The sequence below is a fragment of the Spea bombifrons genome, chromosome 8 (genome assembly GCF_027358695.1).
Source record: "Spea bombifrons isolate aSpeBom1 chromosome 8, aSpeBom1.2.pri, whole genome shotgun sequence".
Classification (NCBI taxonomy): domain Eukaryota; kingdom Metazoa; phylum Chordata; class Amphibia; order Anura; family Pelobatidae; genus Spea; species Spea bombifrons.
Window position 1 is genome coordinate 8,093,908 of NC_071094.1, and position 10,932 is coordinate 8,104,839.

Genomic DNA, 10,932 nt, shown 5'->3' on the forward strand with positions numbered 1-10,932 from the left:
CTCTCAATTAATGTTCTCATAGATGGCAGTTACTCTCGCAACATTAACCAACCTCCTCAGCGACAGGCGTTGGGTTCATATTCTATGTGGCACCTATTTTATTCGCGTGTTCTCACTTTTGACGTGTAGAAGTCTACCTTGGTTGAGAATTCCACCCATATTTGGAAAAAGTGTGTTATTTTGGGACACACAGCCCAGTGATCATGTGACCACACAGGCAATGCAATTGAGTAGCCTATAGCTGAAGTGGACAGTCCTGAGGTCAACACTTCAGCAGACCGAGCTTGCTCTGAGCCGGTAAGTTTAAGATGTCACTGCACCATCTGTGACCATATTTGAAGCCCAGCACAGGATAGGCGATCTCAGGGGATGAGGCTGTCTGCTGAAAGCCTGGTTTCCCCTCCATCAGCACTATTATACTAACAGTATTTAAGTTCCCTGCATGGTCTATACAGACCCCATTGGGTTATTTGAGGCTGTCTGATGAGCACGCAAGTAGATCGCAACAAGAAGGGGAAACAGAAGCGTCTCCAGTCTTGTACAAGGAGCCAGAGCCCGTCATCTTTCACCAAAGAGGGACAGTAACTTTGCATAATTTTACAAATCCTGGGAGCAGAATGCTATAACGGCTGCTTCCGCTACCATGCAAGAGGTGGGTTTCTGAAACAGATTTTTTGTGATCACCATTTCATGGGTTTATGATATGGAACTGCAAAATGTAAAGATTTAAATCTATTACAACCCATCATGGACAGCAATTAATACAATCACTTTTTATAAATGTTAAAAACTGCTTTAATGCTAGATTTCAATTTACATTCCGTGGAACCCCTTTTAGTAAAAGGCACATGTGGGGGCCATATCTTATTTTCTGTTCCACCTATAGAAAAAGTTACACGTATACAACTTAAATAGCCTAAAAATAACAGGGTCAAGCGAATGCTGGAGAATATGCATTAACATGCGAAAGTATACCTTATGTAGATACGTTCTAAATTTTTATAGATAGCTAAACAACCTAGAAAGATTAACTGTTTTGCAGGAGTATCTCATATTCAAGTATGTTTTGATTCTTATATTAGCGATTTATATAGCACCATGATATTCCACAGCGCTGTACAATTGGTAAACAGGACATTAGTCCATACATAACAATTTTTATGGTCCTGAATAATGGGGGGGGGGAATAAAAAAATGCTTCTAATATAATCGATTCCTTTTGACTTTTTAATATTTTATTTAATAAAACACTGGTACAGCGACAAGAGCGCCGGCAGCATATTATAACCACATGGGACTGGAGAAGGTGGGAGTGGATAGAGTGGGACTGTTTTAATAACCTTCATCAGGCACTGATGTGTATTTGGGATTTTATTGCAATAAAGAGATGTGGGAATGTAAAAAGCTTATGTTAACTCAATTTGAGAACATATGCTCCCTACAGTATGTTTTGCACTTATCTATAGAAATATTTGCTGCGCAGTCAAAACATCGAGTAGCTAACAAAAGATCCCATCCCACGGCCACGATGCATTTAGAGACAATCCACCAACACATTCTTTGCGAGCCCAAGCTGCTACGATTGCTCATACAATATAATTGTATTTATTTTTTTGTTAAAAACCTGCGTGGAATGTCCCTGGAGAAACTGTGTTTGTAAAACCAGATTATACCACAAAAGACCTATCAGTTCTCACATGTAGCAGAAATCCTTAGTGACGTGGAGGTGGCTGTGCCGATTTTGTATTAGGTGAGATTTTTGAGCTGAAGTGGTAGGGTTGTGCATTTTACGTTGCAACCCTGCCTCCAAACTGTTCTGGCGCCACACACACACTATATTACCAGACAGGTACAGGTTACAAGACCCAGCATGCTTCTCACACTAGCATATTTTTTTTTTAGCTTAATTAAAGAGATCCCAACGGTAACCATTAAGTCATCTTTATTGTGATAAGTGTAGAAACCAGACATTGAGACAGACAGCATTCTAGAGACCAGCTAGTGCCACAACAAACATAAGAGCTGCAAGTTCCAGGAGCAAGCATGGAAACTGGAACCGTTTACACTGAGGTAGCACAGAAACAATGTATTAAATCAGACTGGGGAAGTGCCATTTTTGACATATAGCCAACGCAACCTCTGGCAAAGAGTTAATTTGAGAATGTAGACTTGACAGCTTCGACGATACTTTTAGCACTGATGCCGAACATGTCTAGAAGTTCTGTAGGTTTCCCACTGCGAGGTACACCACGAACAGCCAAATTCTGTACAATGAATCCAGGCTCTCCGGCAACCGCGGCACACACAGCCTCTCCTATGCCCCCTGGAAGATTTATAAAAGAGTGACTTATCCGGGCCGTTTACTGCCCTGAGAATAACCACCTAAGCGATAGGTGAGCACACTTATGTTTATACACTACATATTTATATTAAACTTTGGCTGAGTTTCTCTTGATGTATAAAGGATTGTGTTCATAGTTATGGAACCCAATTAAGGTGGAAGAAATAGTTCTAAGCTTGCAATTAAATGCCTCACACCCCTGTGTGTCAAATCATCTAATAGAACAGAGAATTTCCATCAGGACCACTTACCTTCTCTATAGTGATCTTCAACGGTAATTATGTGACCACCAGTTGCTCTTCCGCTTGAAATAATGGTTGCAGCATCCAAGGGTTTAATGGTGAAAGGATCGACCACACGGATGTTTATACCTGCAGGTATTTCATGCAGATATCGGGTCAGTAACTGAATAAACACATTATGAACAGCAGAAATGCTTTGGTGTGATGTCCTACCTTGTTTGGCGAGTTCATCAGCCGCTGCCAGAGCCTCATGTAGCGTAACACCTGCCCCAATAACCGTGACTCGGTCCGAATCGCTCTGACGGACAATCTGGACAAAAAACAGACAAAGCTCAAACTTCTTAAAAAAAGTAGTAGTAAGATATAAAATTAGCCCTAACCAAGAGATCTAGATAAACGGGGATTCAGTCTGAATGTTAAGACGACCTTTCACAGCAGGATCGCAACCTTTTATTGGTTAATGCCGCTGTCCTGCATCCAGTTGTGAACAGGGAAGCTTCACACTTTAGGAACGTTGCCAAGGACCTTACCTTTGCCTGGCCGATTTCAAATTTCTCTTCAGGAGAATAAATTATAGCAGTATCTGGACGACTGGTTCGAATGAAGCAGATTCCCTAAAAATGATAAAAAGTCGCAACTAGTTAAATACTAAAAGAAAAAAAGTAAAGCCCTAGTTCAAGATAGTACAGGTAGTTTGTGTACGAGAACAGTCTAAGACTTACCGGTGTATTCGCAGCCAGCAGGACTGCGTGTTCTGTGGAGACTCCATCACTGGGATAGAAGACTGTGCAGGTTGGAATGGCACGAAACATTGCAATATCCTCCAAAGCCATCTGGGATGGTCCGTCCTCACCTGAGACAGTCGGAAACCCAGATGAAATACTTAAATTCAAAAATAGCTACAGCTACCAGGGGGCATTCCATTCCTTCTGGAAAAGGAAGTGCTTCAATATGGCTTCCTAGGTGCTGCAAGCATGCTTGCCTGGATGTGCAATCACTGGGGACTCACATGCCATGGGCAGCCATAATTGTAGTTTTAATCATTGAGACAGATCATTGAGGATATGCAAAATTAAGCTTTTCACCTTTGAATCATGCAAGCCATCTGGGTGAAAAGTCACAGTATTTTTTTCAATGACTGCTAGAGAAAACTAACACGGTTTCCCAGGAGGCTTACGGTTTCGGTACCTTAAGGCGGAGCATTCATGGCAGAACGCATCACATCTTTATACGATACCTCCAAATATTTTCAGCTATGCATTATTGACATCAATCAAGACCCACTTTAAAAACTGAATTCTTTATTCTCCAAGTAGCACAAGATGCAGGAGAGAAAGCCGAGGAGATATCCTGTTACTCACCGATAGATACACCGCAGTGCGATCCACATAGATTAACGTTGGACTGAGATATGGCTCCCATTCGAATGTGATCGTATGCCCTGCTGAGGAAAGCAGCAAAGGTGCTGGCAAAAGCCACAGTGCGGTTCCTGGTGGCACAACCCATTGCAACACTGACCTTTGGGGGAGAAAAAAAAACCAAAAAACACAGTGAGTATTTAATGGCACTATGCAACATGATAGAGGGTCCAAACAGAACTTAGCAACACAATCATAACACTTTTGAAAGGTTAAGTGTGGAACCACAAAAGGGAATCCTGGGAAATCTATGCACCACCTATATCTCTAATGTCAAATGAGACATCAAACTTGTCTACTCTAAATGCCAACCCATGCAGCACTTACCATGTTCTGCTCAGCTATGAAACACTCAATATAGCGGTCAGGGTGCGCATTCTTGAAGATTTCAGAGAAAGTTGAGTTTTTGGTGTCCCCATCAAGAGCAATGACCCTGTTATTTGCGTGTCCTAGCTTTGCAAGAGCCAAGCCATATGCTTTACGTGTTGCAATCTGAAACAGATAGAAAGTTTCAAGCACCAATCCTAAAAACATTTCCGCATATTTATTCGGACTTAACATTAGTTACCTTATCCCCGATTTTGTAGCTTGGAGGAGATGGCATTTTAATGTCAGAAATACTGACTTCAGGAGCATCTATTGTCGGAGCTTTAGGGGCCAGCTTCCGATTGGTCTGGATTTGGTTTTGGACCTCATTGATGATAGATTCGACTTTGTCTTTTGGCATTGGCTTTCCATGCCAGTTATCCTCATTTTCAACTCCTGCAGAAACACACAAGAAGTTTCCTCTTTAGACACAAGCAAGCCCTTGGTATTGTGGATAGAGTTTGTATTTGCTGGAAAACAGAATCTTTCAGCCCATACCCGAGATGCCTTTTCCTTTGTAGGTCTTCGCAATAATAGCTGTAGGTTTGTCCTTTACATGCTCTGCCTGCCACAGCACGTTGCACAGCTCTGCCACATCGTGACCATCAACAACATAGGTGTTCCACCTGTACACAAAACAAATGTGAGGTTCCTTGGCCGTAGGTACATAAAAGGCTGGAGAAAATATCCACAAGAAGAAGATGCAAGCATGAGGTCCACAAACTCTCTCTCCAATAAAAACACCTCAGAAGATGGCGACATCCCTGCAAAGTTTAAGTAACATTAACAGTATTTACCCAAATGCTTCGCATCTCTTTCTGTAAACATCTGTATTATGCTGAAGAGGGGCTGCCTCGCTCTGCCCCAGACGGTTGACATCAAAGACGGCCACCAGGTTGTCCAGCTGGTAATGAGAAGCAAATGCCATAGCTTCCCAGACAGCACCCTCGGAAGACTCACCATCACCCAACAAGCAGTATACACGGTAACTGGAGAAAGGAAGTATTGTATTAACACAAAACATGCCGCAAGTCACTACCACGCAGATAATGGACTTCAGCCAGAGGACCCTTGTCCAATTCCACCGGCCCAAAGTACTCGGTCTTTGCAGCCTTGAGATAAACGATACGTCAGGTTTCTGTTTCACAGATCATTCAGCACCAAGTAAACCACTAAAGCCCCATACGAGTCTCTAATGATGTTACAAACCGACCAGCCACAGAAATTCTTATAGGGTTTTAATGTTTAACCCCTTTGTTACCATGGCTTTTTAGTGCCATAGTTACTGAACTCTTGGATTAAACAGATTTGCCTTTTGAGTTTTATGTACACAAATTACACATCTTTTATTTTCTAGAGGGCACCATCCATGCCCTACATAGGAGCTTTTAGGGTAAGCTTCATAGATGGAAGTTGTAATATCTCCATAAGCGTACAGAAGCCCTTTATCTCTCCTATGTTCCAATGGCAACTTGTGTTCGCTAAGCCGTTTACGTTTAAAAGGCCAATTGATCATTAGAAAAACCCTTTTACAATTAAGTTACAGCTAGAAGTCCCCTTGTTTTCCATGAAGACGGCTAAATGACCTCATACAGCTTAATATAAAAGATACAATCAAAAGGTATTCCTGGCACACCTGTATGTCCACAGAATAAGTAAGGGGTTAAACCAAAATGATTCACATTCTATGTTGCAAAATCCTCATTCAACAGCATTCTTCCAACACACCAATGTAAAATGAAGCACCATACATCAAGTCATGCATGAAGGCTGGTAGCTCCATATACAAAGTATATGCCTATGGCAACAACAATTACTGTAATTTATACAGGCCACATTCCTTACCTGGCTTTATCGAAGTATTTCCCAGTGTAGGCCATACCGCACGCTGCCCCAAGACCTTGTCCCAAAGAGCCGGTGGCAACATCAACAAAGGGTAGTTTCTGCCAGGAGGGACAGATATATTAGGTGTAGTACCAACATATGCCACTGTGAAATAACTCACTACTGCCCCCAAGTGGTGAGCTGTGAGCACTGTCCAGAGATACTTACAGGTGTAGGGTGTCCCTCCAGATCACAATCAATCTTCCTCAAGTTCAGCAGATCAGATTCCTTGATAAAGCCAGCTTCAGCCCAGGCGGCATAAAGAATGGGAGCAGCGTGGCCCTGGAAGAGAATTATATTCATGAGCTTTGCCTTCAATTTGCTAGGAATTAATAGCCCTTAAATACAAGTTATATATATCTATATAAAAACATTTTAAAAATGGTCTCATCATCAGCAACACATTAAATGGTTCAGTCTGCAGAGCACTGAAGTGTCCCTATGATTTTTGCACCAGCAGTAATCATGGATTCTGGAGTACAGCAGTCATTACAGAAGGTGTCAGTTAAAGGCCCATGCTTATGCTTCCCGGCCGTATATAACTAAAGATGTAAAGTTTTACATTCTTCCTCTGTCATCTCTACAGATCTGAAGCCGGCAGAGATAAAACTATAAATATGGCTGTGCATGCATCCTCAAGCTTCACCATGCCAGCACTGGGGTGGGAAAACAAAACCCAACACTGGACAGTTTATATATAATCCATATGGCCAACTTGCCCCGGACACCTGGAATGTAGGAGCGAGAAATGTTTGCCAAAGTTATCTGTTAATCTGATTAGAGCCATTGATACGACCTTGGAGCCTCCATCAGCCAGTGGTAGGTATGAATGAGTGAGTGCATTTGGCCGATCACATCTCCTGCACAAAGTTTAGCATGGGCAATTGGGAAAGGGATAAATGAATATGGACAGTTTTTGAAGTAGAAGGAACAAAAAAACACCCAAATGCATTTGCTAAATGCAGCACAAAATGTACTGAGCAGCCATCATGTGCATCGCAGCACCCATGATCAGTTATTTATTTACCTTAAGGGCCATCCTACACATCACTTAGGGAGTGCCCCTAGCCGTGGCAGCATACCAGATACAATACACACATATATCCCAATGTGGAGAGGGGGGTGGATGGAGGTAGATGCACATTTATGTAATTAAAGGATGAACAGGAGTGACAGGTTTTTTTAAACATTGTTTTTAAGACTTATTTTATTTATTTTTTTATAAATATTGGCCTATCCCTTTGTTTACGGTATCAAATGCAATAAAAGTTGTGAAAGCAAGTTGTATTTATTATACTACCATATTTGCCCTAATATAGGCCGTACCCGCACACACACAGTGGGGGTGCAGCCTATAATCGGGGTTTAGCGCAGGAATGTGCGCCCGACGCCCAGGACATGCGGTTCCAGGCACCAGGCAGGGTTAGGATCCAGATCCCCTGCAGCACCGCAGGGGACCTAGATCCTGCAGCCGTGGACGTCTATGCAATGCGCCGAGACAGCGTCCCCTGCCAGCACTTTCCACAGGGGGGGAGTGCCGGCGCAGGAAGTTGTCTACATGCATCGCACCGGCTGGGACTATGCACCTCCGCGCGATATGCTTTAACAATATCCCTTGACGGCACTGGAAGTTGTCTACGCGTATCGCGCAGATGTCCTCCGCCGGCCCTGCTACACACCCGGGAGTCTGCATTGGTAAGTATTGGTATCTATAAGTAAGGTGCATTAAAAAGGCTATTGGTTTTCTGTTTATATGCAACATATGTTGACTAACTGCATAATAGATACCAAAAATGTTAAAATACAATGTGTATTAGCACCTAGCTTTTAGGGTGCGGCCTATAATCGAGCCAATACGGTATTTTTAGGGACACAGTATCTCTTTGATAAGACTAAAGTGTGTTGTTAAGAGGAAGGATTTTAACAGAACAGATTGATTTTCACAGCGATCACATGGAGGGGGGGGGGGGAATCCCTATCTGACTTAACGCAACCAGAATCATAGAATCAGCGCACCACCAACTTAGGTGGGTGGATTGCGAGAAGCCCCTAGTCAATTGCAGACGCTTTTTGGGTATTTCAGGCCTCCTCCAATCCAGAGGCATCCTGGAACACCCCTCCCCATGTCGCATTGACCAGTCGCTGATGAACCAGGCCAAAACAGTGATTGGCTGCCGAACCGCTCGTTTTTCTTTTCCTGAATAGCCTCACTTATCCAGAAAAGCCACCGATCGGGCAAAAACGCATGCTAAATCTGGTTTGCCGCAGGGTCTGAATAAAAGATGACCAAGAATGGGATGTTTTTTCAGATATTTTTTTCTGGCAAAAGAGCTAGTCTTATGATTGAGCAAGTACGGTAAAAGCCAATGTGCACCTTTTAAGAAACAGAGCACCTTTTTTATAAAGCCTACCAGGCGATCTGCCCCCCCAGCTTGGTACCAGGGAGACCGTTGCCCCTTTGCCCGCTGCCAGGATATGTTACTGCCTACAATGGCTGGAGCGCCCCCTTAAGGTAGGTTATTTGCCTTCGCTCTAAAGAGGACTCACTTTAGAAAGGACAAAACGGTCATTGTTAACATTTCCAGGGTCCGCAGCATCATATCTCATGGTGTTGAAGAAGAGCACAGACAGGATCTCCGCAGCACTGCAGCAGGACGTGGGATGTCTGGAAGAACCACAGGGACACAGAACAAGTTAAAAAGGATGCAAAGAGGATCAAGCATGCGAGGAACATGAACAGTTACATGGTCTGCTAAACACCAAGAAACCACTGCGGGTCTAGGACAAGGGCTGTACCTTTAAGTTAGGAAGCATTTAGAAGAGTCAGAGGTACAGGGTCTTTGAGTTCTTATCACCGGCCACACAAGATGTACCGTAACGAAGACCAACGAGCATGCATCACCTTGTGTGACCCCCCCACCACCACACAGCCTCCAGACAATGCATCAGACCGTCAGCAAGTTCATGGAGATGTCTGCCAGGACTGGGCAGCCGGTTACACGTGATCTTAGCAGCTATGGACTTGCGCCCTCAGGAGGAATCAGCTACCCTCAGCCAGTTACAGCCAACATGCCACAGTATCAAAAGAAAGCTGCCAATGCAGCACCGTGCCATGGAACCACATCCCTGACACAAGGAAGAGTACCTGGCAGGAAACATGTGGCCACATTCTATATGAAGGATCAGATTTATTTAACTCCATGTTTAATTCATAGAATACTTTACGACTCATCAGATATAATAGTCTGCCAGTCCCCAGGGTGCTATCCTGGGCCAAAGAACTAAACTCCAATCAGGGCCACCTGTGACTGCTTGAACATGAAATAAAGTGCAAGGATGGGGACGATGCCCCCTGGACCCTCAGATATGAAGGTGTGAGAGGGGCATCCTTCCTATTCATTTGCATTCTGACATTTAAAGGGCGAGGAAGAAGAGAAGCTGAACACGTGGGTGCACAGGCGAGACCTCCGCAAGGTGAGGAGCCAGAGACCGGGGGCCACAACAGCAATCAGGAGGGGAAGAAGGTAAAGCGGCTTAAGGGTAGCATAAAGTGGAAATGGGATAAACTAGTGTGGCGTGGGAAGAGATCACCCGATGACACGTGAGTGAAGGCCCGGCAAGTGACCCCTGCACTCACCCCGAGTTGGAGGCGCATGTCGCCCTGATGGAGTGGATCCTCAGGCGGTTGGCCAGGTCCTGGAAGGCCTGCAGGTCCTTGTCCTCCGGCTTCTGGTAGGTGTCCATGCTGAGGATGCTGCGCTATGCGGTGCTGAAGTCTCACACGGCCGGGCTTTAAAGACAAGTCAATCCCCCTCCCCGAGAGGAAGTGATCTCACATGAGGAGGAGAGGAGGAGAGCTGCTTTTATTGGGGGCAGGAGGTGGTGGTGCAGCGCTCACCCCATCCCCGAGCGCGGCCCCGGCCTCTGAACGCCACCGGTCACGTTCTCCGTGACTAAATATTAACGCCAGTGACGAGATAATACATTTATATAACTACGTTAATACATACAGACAATGTACGGATCGATAGAGCGGGAAAGCCGCCTGTTAACCCCTTATTGGCCAAAGACATGAGTAGTTCTATTTAATATATATAAATTATTTACACTAAATAAAATAATAAATATATTTTTCTATAAGCACAGAAGAGCTATATATATATATATATATACACACACATACAGTAGATATATATAAATGCATATAGTATATATATGTATGTATAAATGAAGGCTATGACGGAGCGGTAAATCGCTCTGTATATATTACACATTAAATTGAAGACATGCTCAGCGGGTGGCATAGTGCTCCTCGGTATAATTTACCCCGTGTTAACGTGTAACCTGGGGGTTGTAGCAGTTCGAGGCCCCATCGGGTGCGTCATGTTGCCCCAGTGGGGTGTAGATCCCGGCACGTTACTATATTACATTTCATTCATCTTTTGCCAAACTTGTCACTATCCAGACTTTCCCAGTTCTGCATAGCTGGCACAACAGCTGTTCATTCCATCGTAAACCAGTCCTGCAAGTCAGATTTTGGCTTTAATCCATTGCTGACATGAACACCAAATACTACAACGAACTTAATTGTGCGTGAAACATATATTTAACTGTTTAAGGCAATAGCGGGCCCAGCGTAATGTTTAATGCATACTCCCTGTCCTCATCTTACCCCACAGGT

At 43.9% G+C, this 10,932-nt stretch overlaps 1 protein-coding gene across 1 annotated transcript; it reads right to left on the reverse strand.

Moving 5' to 3' along the window:
- Positions 1-1,925: 1,925 nt before the first annotated feature.
- Positions 1,926-10,082, reverse strand: TKTL1 (transketolase like 1). Its single transcript, XM_053473917.1, has 14 exons — positions 9,889-10,082; positions 8,799-8,916; positions 6,420-6,533; positions 6,213-6,310; positions 5,165-5,356; positions 4,866-4,993; positions 4,570-4,763; positions 4,329-4,493; positions 3,945-4,101; positions 3,306-3,436; positions 3,114-3,197; positions 2,797-2,893; positions 2,593-2,712; positions 1,926-2,323 (listed from the first exon to the last, which is right to left on the reverse strand). Exons 1-14 carry the CDS (start codon positions 9,993-9,995, stop codon positions 2,151-2,153), a joined length of 1,878 nt encoding a protein of 625 aa, XP_053329892.1. The 5' UTR covers positions 9,996-10,082; the 3' UTR covers positions 1,926-2,150.
- Positions 10,083-10,932: the final 850 nt, after the last annotated feature.